This window comes from Salvelinus fontinalis, chromosome 20 (assembly GCF_029448725.1).
Source record: "Salvelinus fontinalis isolate EN_2023a chromosome 20, ASM2944872v1, whole genome shotgun sequence".
In the NCBI taxonomy this organism is placed as follows: Eukaryota; Metazoa; Chordata; class Actinopteri; order Salmoniformes; family Salmonidae; genus Salvelinus; species Salvelinus fontinalis.
Window position 1 is genome coordinate 6,960,322 of NC_074684.1, and position 16,900 is coordinate 6,977,221.

At 47.2% G+C, this 16,900-nt stretch overlaps 1 protein-coding gene across 1 annotated transcript in view; it reads left to right on the forward strand.

Annotated features, from left to right (window-relative positions):
• Positions 1-368: 368 nt before the first annotated feature.
• The window catches only part of LOC129817207 (ena/VASP-like protein), a 69,659-nt gene continuing 53,127 nt past the window's right edge, over positions 369-16,900 (forward strand). The window contains exon 1 of the mRNA XM_055872226.1: positions 369-807. Within this exon, the coding sequence (XP_055728201.1) occupies positions 803-807 (5 nt within the window). The 5' untranslated portion in view covers positions 369-802. The remainder of the gene's footprint in view (positions 808-16,900) is intronic.

Here is a 16,900-nt window from a genome sequence, read left to right on the forward strand (position 1 = left end):
ACAGCTGGCCATCGCACCTGTAGTGTAGACAACTGACATGGGCTCAAAAGGATGGATATGACAGGGAAATCCAATTCCTATCATCATGGAGGCCTACTATTTCATTAAGACCTGGTACATTATTACCTGGTGGTGTTGGCAGGGTCACAGGCTATTGGTCACACTTCAAAATAGAACCCCTGAGATATTTTGGACCCGACCATTGAATATCAATGGTTTGGAGAGGATTTTTTTTTTTTTTACTTACAGTAGCTGAAACAGCTGTAGGCCTATGTACAGAGCCAAGGGTACTAACAGCCAGGAAATACTATATATATATATATATATATATATATATATATACTCTCTCTCCCTCTACCCCTATCCCTCCCTCCCGCGCGTCCACGCTCCCAGTGCTGGAGGAAGGGAAGATGGCACCTCAGAAGCCGCTGTCAGCCAGACCGACCAGTCTCTCGTCAGGACAGCTCTCCGTGGCGATCTGAACGATGGCACCGACAACACCGGCACCACCTCGAAAGGGACTAGAGAGAGATTCGCTTTAAATAAAAGAGACTAAAAACTGTGGCATCCGTTTGTAGCATTTTCCCCACGCTGTCGCCTTTCCAGCATCTGCTTGCTTCTGCACATCCCCGGCAGGCTTCGTACCAGCGGCGTAGCCTAGGCTATTATTAATAGCTAGATAATACATCGTAGAACATTCGCATCGCCTATATTCTGGACTGAGAGAATCGTCCGGAAAGGGAAAAAGACAATAGGCTACAGGTCGTTCTTCATTTATCACTACGGTGGAGAGGAGAGGAAGATGAGGTAAGCAAAAGCATGCGCTTGCTTTTTGATTCAGACCTTCCGCGATATTAACGCACAATGAACGACACACACAGGCTGCGGCTGCACGGCTGGATGAGATTCGAGTACGCAATTTATTGGATTTCAAGGGAAAGCCTGTAGTCGGATAAAACGAAAATACCCAATTAATAGTATACCGTTTTATTCGTGCTGTCGAGGCAACATGTATACCGTTATTATATCCAGGCTGTTATTATAAAATGTGCGTTTTTAGGATGACCGGCGACTAGGCTACCTGTACTGTAGGCCTATTTGGGCCTGTGAGGTGGGGCAGCACAGTGCAGTGTAGCTGTGAATTCTCCCTGTGAACAGGGGCGAATGAATCTGATCAGTGTCGAAAAGCAACGAGCAAGGGCATGCATGGTTTCTATCATTTCACGGACGGGAGAGAAAGCATTGATAAAACACGCAAGCAAACGTCTCCAGCCCTCTGCTCGTTCTCCCATCCCATCTCCGTGATGTGTCACCGAGGGTGTGGTCTGCAGAGGGAAGGGATCTGTTGTCATAGAAACCAGACTACACGTGCGTCATGTGTAACATGGTTATAAGTGGTGGTCATAACATAGACATGTAATTCATTCCATTCTAAATATTTTCTGGGTTATAAATGGTTCCAGAATTAGAATGGCTATGATTCTGATTCTATGGGCCTTTATGGATTATAGGGCACATTATTCTAATCACAACATCAACTCATCGGATTTCACATGACCAAAAACAACTTACAAATTGAATTTAATGAGGCCCTCCATCGAAGCCTGTGTCTAAAACGCCATATCTAAACCAGGTACAATTGAGACATCAGGCCTAGAGGTCAGCAACATGCTCAGGTGAACACACACACACACACACACACACACACACACACACACAAGAGGCTTCTAACTTTTCCTGATTTAAAAAGGGTTAATTAAAAGGGTTAATTAAAACAAATGAACACACACACAGACGCAGGTTGACTGGTATGTGGTCAGTGTTTACTTCCAACACAGGGAATTCTTTCCCCTCTTTGTGTCTTGTGTAACCGGTGTGAAATGGCTAGCTAGTTAGCGGGGTGAGCGCTAATAGCATTTCAATCGGTGACGCCACTCGCTCTGAGACCTTGAAGTAGTTGTTTCCCTTGCTCTGCAAGGGCTGCGGCTTTTGTGGAAGGATGGGTAACGATGCTCCGTGGGAGGCAGTTGTTGATGTGTACAGAGGGTCCCCTGGTTCGAGCCCAGGTAGGGGCGAGGAGAGGGACAGAAGCAATACTGTTACACTTGTATTGTTAGTATTGAGTATTGATTGTCTTCTCTGTTTCATGACCAGCACCTCCCACTGTTTCAAAAGCATTTACATTATTCCCCCTTCAATCTCACTGAGCCATACCCAGAACCCAGTTGTTCTATCGAATCTCACACTTCATGGACGAGCACAACCACCCTAACCAATAGGGACAGCTCTTCCTGGACAATCTGGTGGAGGTTGGGCCGATCAGATCACCCAGCCAATCAGAACTTACTATAGTGCAACGCTGAACCGAGACCAATCCACAGAGGCTTTACTGTCGCTCTGTGGTGACTGCCAGCCTTTGGCACAGGTCTGCTGCTGCAGGCAGAGAAACCCCAGGTTGGGGCTAATTGTCATTGGCAGTGTTTGTGTGACCTCTCTCTCTCTCTCTCTCTCTCTCTCTCTCTCTCTGTCTGTCTGTCTGTCTGTCTGTCTGTCTGTCTGTCTGTCTGTCTCTCTGTCTCTCTGTCTCTCTGTCTCTCTGTCTCTCTCTCTCTCTCTCTCTCTCTCTCTCTCTCTCTCTCTCTCTCTCTCTCTCTCTCTCTCTCTCTCTCTCATTCTCCCTGCTGTCTCCTATCTCTCCTTTACCCTCTCCCCTTCCCTGCCACCCTGGCCTAGAGAGCATGCCATGTACCAGTATTTCCCAACCCTGGTCCTCGAGTATCCTCAACAGTACACATATTTACTGTAACCCTGGACAAGCATACATGATTCAACTTGTCAACTAATCATCAAGCCCTCAATTAGTTGAATGAGGTGTGTTTGTCCAGGGATGCAAAGAAACTGTAGTGTTGGGGGTACTCAAGGTCCAGGGTCGGGAAACACTGGCATATACTGTTTCTGTATGCTCTAACCCTTACTGTGCCCTACGCTAACCTGAGCTAAACCCAACTGACTGACCACAGTGGTTATATAATGTCTGTGTCTGTCACCCGGTTCTGTCTGGGGATTGAAACATGTTCATGTACACGGTTATAGAGATGTACTGTAGGTGGCATCGTTGACTGTGGTTCAACCATTCATTTGTATTGGTTTAGTTGTGTGTGTGTGTATAATGTGTGTGTGTGTTTTGCTTTCGTGTACATTCTTGATTGATTGTGCCTGTGTCTGTGTACTGTGACCAAATGTCAACACATGTGAGCCTCCATGCTGTGTGTAGGCCTGTAAGTGATCGTTGGTCTCTCCAACAGTGACCTAGTGACCATTGAATTTAACCAGATGAAGTCAGCTCTAAAAGGTCAAGCATACATTAGTCAAGGTTACAGACTCAGAATTTCACTGGATGCGTCCCAATACCACCCTATTTAACCGAGTGTACAACTTTTGCCCGTGGCCCATATCATCCCAAATGGCACCCTATTCCTTATATAGAGGTAAATAGATAATAGGGTGTCATTTGGAATGCAGACACTGTTTCCATGCAGAGTCAGCCTTTACTGGACTTAAAGCTGTTTTCACTGTTGCTTCTCACACAGTGACCTGTATTTAGTTAATGATGCGTTTCAAATCGCTGATAGAGTTTTCTATTTGATCAGACTAACCCCAAGTGAATGGGGTTTTGCTTAATTGAACAACTATTGTTGTTTCTGGCTCATTAACATAGTGAATGGGGGCGTGGGGGTCTAAACGTCGAAAGTTTGGACACGCCTACTCGTTCAAGGGTTTTTATTTATTTTACTATCTTCTACATTGTAGAGTAATAGTGAAGACATCAGTACTATGAAATAGCACATATGGAATCAAAAAAAGTTGTTAAACAAATATAAATAGATTTTAGATTCCTCAAAGTAGCCACCCTTTGCCTTGATGACAGCTTTGCACACTCTTGGCATTATCTCAACCAGCTTCACCTGGAATGCTTTTCCAACAGTCTTGAAGGAGTTCCCACATATGCTGAGCACTTATTGGCTGCTTTTCCTTCACTCTGCTGTCCAACTCATCTCAAACCATCTCAATTGGGTTGAGGTCGGGTGATTGTGGAGGCCAGGTCCACAAACCAGAAGGGATAGCGTATCGCTGCAGAATGCTGTGGTAGCCATGCTGGTTAAGGGTGCCTTGAATTCTAAATAAATCACAGAGTGTCACCAGCAAAGCACCCCCCACTATCACACCACCTCCTTCATACATTTACATTTACATTTAAGTCATTTAGCAGACGCTCTTATCCAGAGCGACTTACAAATTGGTGCATTCACCTTATGACATCCAGTGGAACAGCCACTTTACAATAGTGCATCTAAATCTTTTAAGGGGGGGGGGGGGTGTCAGAAGGATTGCTTTATCCTATCCTAGGTATTCCTTAAAGAGGTGGGGTTTCAGGTGTCTCCGGAAGGTGGTGATTGACTCCGCTGTCCTGGCGTCGTGAGGGAGTTTGTTCCACCATTGGGGTGCCAGAGCAGCGAACAGTTTTGACTGGGCTGAGCGGGAACTGTACTTCCTCAGTGGTAGGGAGGCGAGCAGGCCAGAGGTGGATGAACGCAGTGCCCTTGTTTGGGTGTAGGGCCTGATCAGAGCCTGAAGGTACTGAGGTGCCGTTCCCCTCACAGCTCCGTAGGCAAGCACCATGGTCTTGTAGCGGATGCGAGCTTCAACTGGAAGCCAGTGGAGAGAGGAGGAGGAGCGGGGTGACGTGAGAGAACTTGGGAAGGTTGAACACCAGACGGGCTGCGGCGTTCTGGATGAGTTGTAGGGGTTTAATGGCACAGGCAGGGAGCCCAGCCAACAGCGAGTTACATTTACATTTACATTTAAGTCATTTAGCAGACGCTCTTATCCAGAGCGACTTACAAATTGGTGCATTCACCTTATGACATCCAGTGGAACAGCCACTTTACAATAGTGCATCAGATCTTTTAAGGGGGGGGGGGGGGGGGGGCAGAAGGATTGCTTTATCCTAGGTATTCCTTGAAGAGGTGGGGTTTCAGGTGTCTCCGGAAGGTGGTGATTGGCTCCGCTGTCCTGGCGTCGTGAGGGAGTTTGTTCCAGCATTGGGGTGCCAGAGCAGCGAACAGTTTTGACTGGGCTGAGCGGGAACTGTACTTCCTCAGTGGTAGGGAGGCGAGCAGGCCAGAGGTGGATGAACGCAGTGCCCTTGTTTGGGTGTAGGGCCTGATCAGAGCCTGAAGGTACTGAGGTGCCGTTCCCCTCACAGCTCCGTAGGCAAGCACCATGGTCTTGTAGCGGATGCGAGCTTCAACTGGAAGCCAGTGGAGAGAGCGGAGGAGCGGGGTGACGTGAGAGAACTTGGGAAGGTTGAACACCAGACGGGCTGCGGCGTTCTGGATGAGTTGTAGGGGTTTAATGGCACAGGCAGGGAGCCCAGCCAGCAGCGAGTTGCAGTAATCCAGACGGGAGATGACAAGTGCCTGGATTAGGACCTGCGCCGCTTCCTGTGTGAGGCAGGGTCGTACTCTGCGGATGTTGTAGAGCATGAACCTACAGGAACGGGCCACCGCCTTGATGTTGGTGGAGAACGACAGGGTGTTGTCCAGGATCACGCCAAGGTTCTTAGCGCTCTGGGAGGAGGACACAATGGAGTTGTCAACCGTGATGGCGAGATCATGGAACGGACAGTCCTTCCCCGGGAGGAAGAGCAGCTCCTCCTACCTAGCAGTGTTGGCTAGGTAGGAGGACGGCAGCGCGGCAGGCGAAAAATAGCTGGCTAGCTAACCGATAATTACTCAAAGCTACACAATTATCTTAGATAAAAAGATAGCAAAGAAAACTATGTAGCTAGCTAACACTACACAAGTCAAGTCGTTCCGTTGTAATGTAATCGTTTCTACAGTGCTGCTAATCGGTGGCTAGCTGGCTAGCAGGGTTGACTACGTTACGTTAGGGCGAGAATACCTGGCTAGCGAACCTCAGCGAACCTTGATAACTACACAATTATCACCGATACAAAGACGGCTATGTAGCCAGCTAAGTAGCTAGCTAAGATCGAACAAATACAAATCAAAGATAGCAAAGACAACTGTGTAGTCAGCCAACACTACACTGATCAAGTCGTTCCGTTGTAATGCACTCGTTTCTACAATGCTGCTATTCGGTGGCAAGCTGGCTAGCTAGCAGTGTTGGCTACGTTGCGTTACGTTAGGGCGAAAATAGCTGGCTGGCGAACCTCAATAACTACACAATTATGTTTGATGCAAAGACGGCTATGAAGCTAGCTAAGATCAAACAAATCAAACCGTTGTACTGTAGTGAAAATGAAAATCAGACCGTTGTACTATAATGAAATGTAATGAAAAGTTTATACTACTATTCGGTAGACGGTGGACGTTTGCTAGCTGCTGGGCAGATAGCAGTGTGGACTACGATAGACGACGGAATACGATAATTACGCAATTATCTTTTATACACAGACGGCTAAGTAGCTAGCTAAGAAGAAATTGCTAAGGTTAGACAAATTAAACCGTTGTACTATAATGAAATGTAATGAAAATGAAATGAAAAGTTATACTACCTGCAGAGCGAATGCAAATGCGACCGTTCGCTCCAAACCGGATGTCATACAGTTGCAGTAATCCAGACGGGAGATGACAAGTGCCTGGATTAGGACCTGCGCCGCTTCCTGTGTGAGGCAGGGTCGTACTCTGCGGATGTTGTAGAGCATGAACCTACAGGAACGGGCCACCGCCTTGATGTTAGTTGAGAACGACAGGGTGTTGTCCAGGATCACGCCAAGGTTCTTAGCGCTCTGGGAGGAGGACACAATGGAGTTGTCAACCGTAATGGCGAGATCATGGAACGGGCAGTCCTTCCCCGGGAGGAAGAGCAGCTCCGTCTTGCCGAGGTTCAGCTTGAGGTGGTGATCCGTCATCCACACTGATATGTCTGCCAGACATGCAGAGATGCGATTCGCCACCTGGTCATCAGAAGGGGGAAAGGAGAAGATTAATTGTGTGTCGTCTGCATAGCAATGATAGGAGAGACCATGTGAGGTTATGACAGAGCCAAGTGACTTGGTGTATAGCGAGAATAGGAGAGGGCCTAGAACAGAGCCCTGGGGGACACCAGTGGTGAGAGCGCGTGGTGAGGAGACAGATTCTCGCCACGCCACCTGGTAGGAGCGACCTGTCAGGTAGGACGTAATCCAAGCGTGGGCCGCGCCGGAGATGCCCAACTCGGAGAGGGTGGAGAGGAGGATCTGATGGTTCACAGTATCGAAGGCAGCCGATAGGTCTAGAAGGATGAGAGCAGAGGAGAGAGAGTTAGCTTTAGCAGTGCGGAGCGCCTCCGTGATACAGAAAAGAGCAGTCTCAGTTGAATGACTAGTCTTGAAACCTGACTGATTTGGATCAAGAAGGTCATTCTAAGAGAGATAGCAGGAGAGCTGGCCAAGGACGGCACGTTCAAGAGTTTTGGAGAGAAAAGAAAGAAGGGATACTGGTCTGTAGTTGTTGACATCGGAGGGATCGAGTGTAGGTTTTTTCAGAAGGGGTGCAACTCTCGCTCTCTTGAAGACGGAAGGGACGTAGCCAGCGGTCAAGGATGAGTTGATGAGCGAGGTGAGGTAAGGGAGAAGGTCTCCGGAAATGGTCTGGAGAAGAGAGGAGGGGATAGGGTCATGCTTCACGGTGGGAACCACACAATGCGGAGATCATCCATTCACCTACTCTGTGTCTCACAAAGACACGGCGGTTGGAACTAAAAATCTCAAATTTAGACCACCGGTCCAATGTCCCTTTCTTGGCCCAAACAAGTCTCTTCTTATCATTGGTGTCCTTTAGTAGTGGTTTCTTTGTAGCAATTGGACCATGAAGGCCTGATTCACGCAACCTCCTCTGAACAGTTGATGTTGAGATGTGTCTGAACTCTGTGAAGCATTTATTTGGGCTGCAATTTCTGAGGCTGGTAACTCTAATGATCTTATCCTCTGTAGCAGAGGCCACTCTGGGTCTTCCTTTCCTGTGGCGGTCCTCATGAGAACCAGTTTCATCATAGCGCTTGATGTTGTTTTGCGACTGCACTTGAAGAAACTTTAAAAGTTCTTGAAATTGTCCGGATTGACTGACCTTCATATCTTACAGTAATGATGGACTGTCGTTTTTCTTTACTTATTTGAACTGTTCTTGACATAGCCCTATTTGGACCAAGTCCATACTATTTTCTTTATACCACCCCTACCTTGTCACAACACAACTGATTGGCTCAAACACATTAACAAGGAAAGAAATTCCACAATTAACTTTTAACAAGGCACACCTGTTAATTGAAATGCAATCCAGGTGACTACCTCATGAAGCTGGTTGAGAGAATTCCAAGAGTGTGCAAAGCTGTCATCAAGGCAAAGGGTGGCTACTTTGAAGAATCTCAAATGTAAAATATATTTTGATTAGTTTAACACTTTTTTGGTTACTACATGATTCCATATGTGTTATTTCATAGTTTCCATGTCTTCACTATTATTCTACAATGTAGAAAATAGTAAAAACAGAGAAAAACCCTTGAATGACTAGGTGTGTCAGACGAGTCCCGTGACGCTTGTGGCGGTCGTAGAGAAAAACGGAGAACACCATCATGTTCGCGAGAATGCAAAGTCAATTTGTTCGTTTGAATAGAAAGTTTTCATGGAAAGTCAATTTTACGGTATTGTACTGTGTGTCATTACAAAGTACTTGTTTTGATACCGTATTTGTATTACCATATGTATATTACAGTAAGTGTACTGTAATATGAAATACAGAATTTTACTTGCCATGAGCTGCCTGTAAACTACTGTCAATCTCCTAGTAACCCCTTTACAGTGTGTGTCCCAGTCATCTTATTACATGTTAATCCTATTAGCAGGTGATCAGTGAGAGTAGTATTAAGTGTATTTCGGCTGTGAGGGTCTGGATGGGGTCTGGATTAAATGAAATCACTAAATCTATTTGCCATTCAGCGTAGTTAAGTGTATTAGCAGGTGAACAGTGAGAGTTTCCATCGGTCTGTCAGTCAGTAGCAGGTTGGTTAGTGTGCATCCTGCGGGAAATCGTTGGGCTGCCAGTTGTCCTGCAGTCTTCTACTACTGCTGCACTCTGGATTAGATTAGGAGTGTCTTTTTAAATCCCCAAACAATTCCCACATTGGGGTCTCTCAGGATGTGGGTGTTTGGGGGACATATGTTTGTATGTTGACAGGCCCGCTACCAAAACCTGTGGACTCTCCTTCACTGCAGCCGAAGTGAGTAAAACATTTAAACGTGTTAACCCTCGCAAGGCTGCAGGCCCAGATGGCATCCCCAGCCGCGTCCTCAGAGCATGCGCAGACCAGCTGGCTGGTGTGTTTACGGACATATTCAATCAATCTTTATCCCAGTCTGCTGTCCCCACATGCTTCAAGAGGGCAACTATTGTTCCTGTTCCCAAGAAAGCTAAGGTAACTGAGCTAAACGACTACCGCCCCGTAGCACTCACTTCCGTCATCATGAAGTGCTTTGAGAGACTAGTCAAGGACCATATCACCTCCACCCTACCTGACATCCTAGACCCACTCTAATTTGCTTACCGCCCCAATAGGTCCACAGACGACGCAATAGCAACCACAACCACCTAACCCATCTGGACAAGAGGAATACCTATGTGAGAATGCTGTTCATCGACTACAGCTCAGCATTTAACACCATAGTACCCTCCAAACTCGTCATCAAGCTCGAGACCCTGGGTCTCGACCCCGCCCCCAGGTGGTGAGGGTAGGTAACAACATCTCCACCCCGCTGATCCTCAACACTGGGGCCCCACAAGGGTGCGTTCTGAGCCCTCTCCTGTACTCCCTGTTCACCCACGACTGCGTGGCCATGCACGCCTCCAACTCAATCATCAAGTTTGCAGACGACACTACAGTGGTAGGCTTGATTACCTACAACGACGAGACGGCCTACAGGGAGGAGGTGAGGGCCCTCGGAGTGTGGTGTCAGGAAAATAACCTCACACTCAACGTCAACAAAACAAAGGAGATGATCGTGGACTTCAGGAAACAGCAGAGGGAGCACCCCCCTATCCACATCGACGGGACAGTAGTGGAGACGGTAGTAAGTTTTAAGTTCCTCGGCGTACACATCACGGACAAACTGAATTGGTCCACCCACACAGACAGCGTGGTGAAGAAGGCGCAGCAGCGCCTCTTCAACCTCAGGAGGCAGAAGAAATTCGGCTTGTCACCAAAAGCAGTCACAAACTTTTACAGGTGCACAATCGAGAGCATCCTGTCGGGCTGTATCTCCGTCTGGTACGGCGGTCTGCACAACGCATCACCGGGGGCAAACTATCTGCCCACCAGGACACCTGCACCACCCGATGTCACAGGAAGGCCATAAAGATCATCAAGGACAACAACCACCCGAGCCACTGCCTGTTCACCCCGCTATATCATCCAGACGGCGAGGTCAGTACAGGTGCATCAAAGCAGGGACCGAGAGACTGAAAAACAGCTTCTATCTCAAGGCCATCAGACTGTTAAACAGCCACCACTAACATTTAGTGGCTGCTGCCAACATACTGACTCAACTCCAGCCACTTTAATAATGGAAAATTGATGTAAAAAATGTATCACTAGCCACTTTAAACAATGCCACTTAATATAATGTTTACATACCCTACATTACTCATCTCATATGTATATACTGTACTCTATACCATCTACTGCATCTGCCATCTTTAATGTAATACATGTATCACTAGCCACTTTAAACAATGCAACTTGTATATGTTTACATACCCTACATTACTCATCTCATATGTATATACTGTACTCGATACCATCTACTGCACCTTGCCTATGCCGTTCTGTACCCTCACTCATTCATATATCTTTATGTACATATTCTTTATCCCTTTACACTTGTGTGTATTAGGTAGTAGTTGTGGAATTGTTAGGTTAGATTACTCGTTGGTTATTACTGCATTGTCGGAACTAGAAGCACAAGCATTTCGCTACACTCGCATTAACATCTTCTAACCATGTGTATGTGACAAATACAATTGGATTTGATTTGACAGTAAGCACGGTTTAAGCCTGTTCGCACGGCATGATGTGTTTGTGTGTGTGTACGTGTGTGTGTGTCTCGTTCTGTTTTTTGTTGTTTCCTGTGTGTTCAAATGCACGTTTCAAGTTAACTTGGTTTGTCACTCTTTTCTGAGCATTCCGTGAGCTCCACAAAGTCACACCAATAGAGACATCAGATGGTACTCTCTCATTGCTATGAATATAGAGTCCCCGCCCCCCTCTCTCTTTCTCTGTGTGATGCCATTACTGTCTCCTGTTAATTGCTGATTGACTGTCTGTACTGTGACTGTGATCAGCCAGCAGCAGTGTGATCTCGTGTTAATCTGCTGCTGTGACACTGATCAGTGAAAACCTTTTAATGAGGAGACAGTAAACCGACCGCTAACAAGAGACTAACGAGCGGAGAGACTCATTCGTCACGTCCGCTGGTAACACTGAAGGAGTTTAGAAGAACCCGATTGGAAGAAGTGGAGCTGGTGTCAGTATGCTGTACATATACTGTAAAACACAAGTTTAGGTCATTTCTTTTTCTCCAGCAGGTCCCATTCATAGCGTAACACTTCTGGCAAGCTGTGGTTTATTTCTAGACTATATATACAAAAGTATGTGGAAACCCCTTCAAATTAGTGGATTTGGCTATTTCAGACACAACCTTTGCTGACAGGTGTATAAAATTGAGCACACAGCCATGTGACTTTCAACGTTGCACCGTCATAGGATGCCACCTTTCCAAGTCAGTTTGTCAAATTTCTGCCCTGCAAGAGCTGACCCGGTCAACTGAAAGTGTTGTTATTGTGAAGTGGAAATGTCTAGGAGCAACAACAGCTCAGCCGCGAAGTGGTAGACCACAGAAGCTCACAGAACGGGACCGCCGAAAGGTGAGAGTAGAGTAGAGTATTCGTTTACTAATCCCTATTTAGGAAATTGTTTTATCGCAGCATGCATCATCAATGATTTACAATGACAGGACACACAACAATGACCAACACATTAAGACACAAACTCACATGCACCAACCATAGTATCCCTGAAACAATAGTCTGATTCAAGTGCTGTTTTCTATCCTGGAAACGCGTGATGTGATGAATCACGCTTCGCCATCTGGCAGTCCGACGGACGAATCTGGATTTGGCAGATGCCAGGAGAATGTTACCTGCCTGAATGCATAGTGCCAACTGTAAAGTTTGGTGGGGGAGAAATAATGGTCTGGGGTTGTTTTTCATGGTTCTGGCTAGGCCCCTTAGTTCCAGTGTAGGGCAATCTTAACGCTACAGCATACAATGACATTCTAGACGATTCTGTGCTTCCAACATTGTGGCAACAGTTTGGGGAAGGCCCTTTCCTGTTTCAGCATGACAATTCCACCATGCACAAAGCGAGGTCCACACAGAAATGGTTTGTTCGAGATCGGTGTGGAAGAACTTGAATGGCCTGCACAGAGCCCTGACCTCAAGTCCATCGAATACCTTTGGGATGAATTGGAACGCCGACTGCGAGCCAGGCCTAATTGCCGAACATCAGTGCCCGACCTCACTAAAGCTCTTGTGGCAGAATGGAAGCAAGTCCCTGCAGCAATGTTCCAACATCTAGTGGAAAGCCTTCCCAGAAGAGTGGAGGCTGTTATAGCAGTAAAGGGGGGACCAACTCCATATTAATGCCCATGATTTTGGAATGAGATGTTCGATGAGCAGGTGTCCTCATACTTTTGGTCATACAGTGTAGATAACGGATGCACTTAAATCTCCTAGTGAGTGAATTAGGACATTTCATTAAGCACTGAAAGCGTGTGGGCCATCGATCTGGCTCGATGCGTATTGATTTGGGTTGATGTGTGTTAGCGTGTGTGGTTGGTGGCGTGTGACCCATATGTGTGCTGGTTTCTGCTGGGCTAGGGGTGACCACCCGATATAATTCAATTTACTGTCATTCTAGATCCATGGCAGCCCCTACTACTCTGTGCACCAGAGAGAGAGTGGGCTACTAGATACAGTAGAGAGAGAGATGGGAATAAGTGCAAAAATCGTTGTTTGCCAATCAAGGTTTGAATCATACATTGAGGTTGAAGATACCTTGAAACTCAGCCAGGTCACCCTTGATACAAGTCAGTATTCGACGTCCATCCATCTCAGAGGACGTCTGGAGACGATGTGGAAATCGGCCACTAGGTGCAACAGTGAGTGCTGTTACCTTCAAATAGGTTTCGGGTTTTGCTTGGGTGCTGTGGACAGGGATGGCGGATGGTTGTAAGCATCTGTTTCTGGTGCCAAAGGTTGCATGTTCAAATCCAGCGATAGAAAGTATTTTTAGCGATTTTTGTTTTAAGCATTTCCCAAACCTTAACCCTTACCTTAACCATTCAGAGTTAATACCTAATCTTAAGATTTCGGAAGTAATGCATGGATGAAACACGGATGAACGTCTAATTTTGACGTGAGACTGTAAGAGCTAGTTGAACTAGTGGCCTGGACTTACAGTGCATTCGGTAAGTATTCAGACACCTTCACACAATATCCCATAATGAAAAAGCATAAACAGTTTGGAAAGGCACACACCTGTCTATATAAGGTACCACAGTTGACAGTGCATGTCGGAGCAAAAACCAAGCCATGAGGTCGAAGGAATTGTCCATAGAGCTCCGAGACAGGATTTTGTCGAGGCACAAATCTGGGGAAGGGTACCAACATTGTTTTGCAGCGTTGAATGTCCCCAAGAACACAGTGGCCTCCATCATTCTTAAATGGAAGAAGTCTGGAACCACCAAGACTCTTTCTAACCACAGCTTGGCCAAACTGAGCAATCGGGGGAGAGGGCACTGGTCAGGGAGGTGACCAAGAACCCAATGGTCACTCTGATAGAGCTCCAGAGTTCTTCTGTGGAGATATGAGAACCTTCCCAAAGCACAACCATCTCTGCAGCACTCAACCAATCAGACCCTTATGGTAGAGTGGCCAGATGGAAGCCACTCCTCACTAAAAGGCACATGACAGCCCAGTTGGAGTTTGCCAAATGGCACCTAAAGACTCTCAGACCATGAGAAACAAGATTCTCTGGTCTGATGACACCAAGATAGAACTCTTTGGCCTGAATGCCAAGCGTCACGTCTGGAAGAAACCTGGCACCATCTCTACGGTGAAGCATGGTGGTGGCAGCATCATGTTTTTCAGCGGCAGGGACTGGGAGACTGGTCAGGGTCGAGGGAAAGATGAACAGAGCAAAGTACAGAGAGATCCTTGATGAAAACCTGCTCCAGGACCTCAGACTGGGGCGAATGTTCACCTTCCAACAGGACAACGACCCTAAGCACACAGCCAAGACAACGCAGGAGTGTCTTCGGGACAAGTCTCTGAATGTCCTTGAGTGGCCCAGCCAGCGTCCGGACTTGAACCCGATCTAACATCTCTGGAGAGACCTGAAAATAGCTGTGCAGCGACGCTCCCCAGCCAACCTGACAGAGCTCGAGAAGATCTGCAGAGAAGAATGGGTGAAATTCCCCAAATACAGGTGTGCCAAGTTTTTAGCGTCATACCCAAGAAGTCTCGAGGTTGTTATCGCTGCCAAATGTGCTTAAACAAAGTACTGTGTAAAGAGTCTTTTTTTTAGAACAGTTTTTGCTTTGTCATGTAGTATGTGCATTTCGCTACACTCGCAATAACATCTGCTAACCATGTGTATGTGACCAAAACAATTTTATTTTATTTGATGTGAGCTGAGCCTGAGGGCAGACTCATAATCTACTACTATCAGATTAGGGGGGGTTACAGCTCCGCCGGTAAAACATTATTTATTTTCTACAGCGCATTTGGTAAAAATGACCCAGCAAATTACATTGGTTGTCCCTCAATTAATAAAGCCTATGATTTAATATTGCGAAAGCTGTTTTATAAACATCTGAATGCTGATGGTGCCACGCAGATGTAGCCTACGAATATTAGAATAGGGTAGGCCAGGTTTAGTGATGAGCAGTTCGCGAACGGTTCTTTCTTTTTGAACGAGTCTTTTTACTGACTCGAGAGCCATGATTTGTTTTTCGTTTTAGTCGTTTGTTTGACCTGCTTGTGCTGGCCGCAACGAGTCCTACAACAGGATTAAAGGTGTTTACAGACAGGCCGCGGTCACAACGTTCTCATAGACTCAATGGGGGTGACGGGCCGATTGTGGCTCCTGCTAGACCTCGTTTCAAATGTATCAAGAAATAATCGTATTTGTATGCCTAGCAATCAACAAATGTGCGTTGTTTAAAGCACACGTTTACAAGTCTCAGTCACAACAGCTCCAAGAAGCCCCCTATGGCGAACGACATGTGAACGAGAGGCTTGTAGAATCATGACTCTTTCGCATTTTCAGTTCGTTGTTCGCCGGTAGGGGTTCCTGCGTGCTCTGGGCATTACTGGCTTAAATGAACGAAATTAGACGAAAGATTCGTTCTTTGGACTGAACGAGTCCTAAAGATCAGTCAGTTAAAAGAGCCTAACATCCCATCACTAGGCCTAGCTCTCGTTGGCGTGAAAATCTGCCGGTCAATGTCATACTCAGTCAGGAGAGAACGCGCCAAATTCAGTCGCAACAGATTAGAGGTGTTTTCAGAATAAGGACATGAGTAAAAAACTTTGGTGTAACTGCGTTCCTCTCTCTCTTCATAAGAAGAGGAGGTGTAGTGATCGAGCCAAGGCGCAGCGGGTTGTGAAAACATGATGAGTTTTATTTATAAGACAAAACGAAACAAACTATACTTGAATAAACTAACAAAATAACAAAACGAAAATAGACAGACTAGTACGACGAACTGACATAACACACGCAGAACGAACGAACAAGTACTTACTAAAAAAACGCACGAACAAACCGAAACAATCCCGTATGGTGTAACATCGACACAGACACAGGAGACAATCACCCACAAACAAACAGTGAGAACACCCTACCTAAATATGACTCTTAATTAGAGGAGAACGCAAAACACCTGCCTCTAATTAAGAGCCATACCAGGCAACCAAAACCAACATAGAAACAGATAACATAGACTGCCCACCCAAAACACATGCCCTGACCTAAACACATACAAAAACAACATAACAGGTCAGGACCGTTACAGAACCCCCCCCTCAAGGTTACGAACGCCGGGCGCACCAGCACAAAGTCCAGGGGAGGGTCTGGGTGGGCAGTTGACCACGGTGGTGGCTCCGGCTCTGGACGCTGTCCCCACACCACCATAGTCACTCCCCGTTTCTGTCTTCCCCTCCCAATGACCACCCTAAAACTCACATCCCCTAAATAAACGGCCAGCACCAGGAGAAGGGGCAGCACCGGGACAAGGGGCAGCACCGGGACAAGGGGCAGCACCGGGACAAGGGGCAGCACCGGGACAAGGGGCAGCACCGGGACAAGGGGCAGCACCGGGACAAGGGGCAACACCGGGACAAGGGGCAACACCGGGACAAGGGGCAGGTCCCGGCTGATATACTCTGGCAGATCCTGGCTGAGGGACTCTGGCAGATCCTGGCTGAGGGACTCTGGCAGGTCTATGCAGGCTGACGGCTCTCGACGCTCATGGCAGGCTGACGGCTCTCGACGCTCATGGCAGGCTGACGGCTCTCGACGCTCATGGCGGGCTGACGGCTCTCGACGCTCATGGCGGGCTGACGGCTCTCGACGCTCATGGCGGGCTGACGGCTCTCGACGCTCATGGCGGGCTGACGGCTCTGGCTGCTCATGGCTCGCTGGCGGCTCTGGCAGATCCTGTCTGGTTTGCGGCTCTGGCAGATCCTGTCTGGTTGGCGGCTCTGGCAGATCCTGTCTG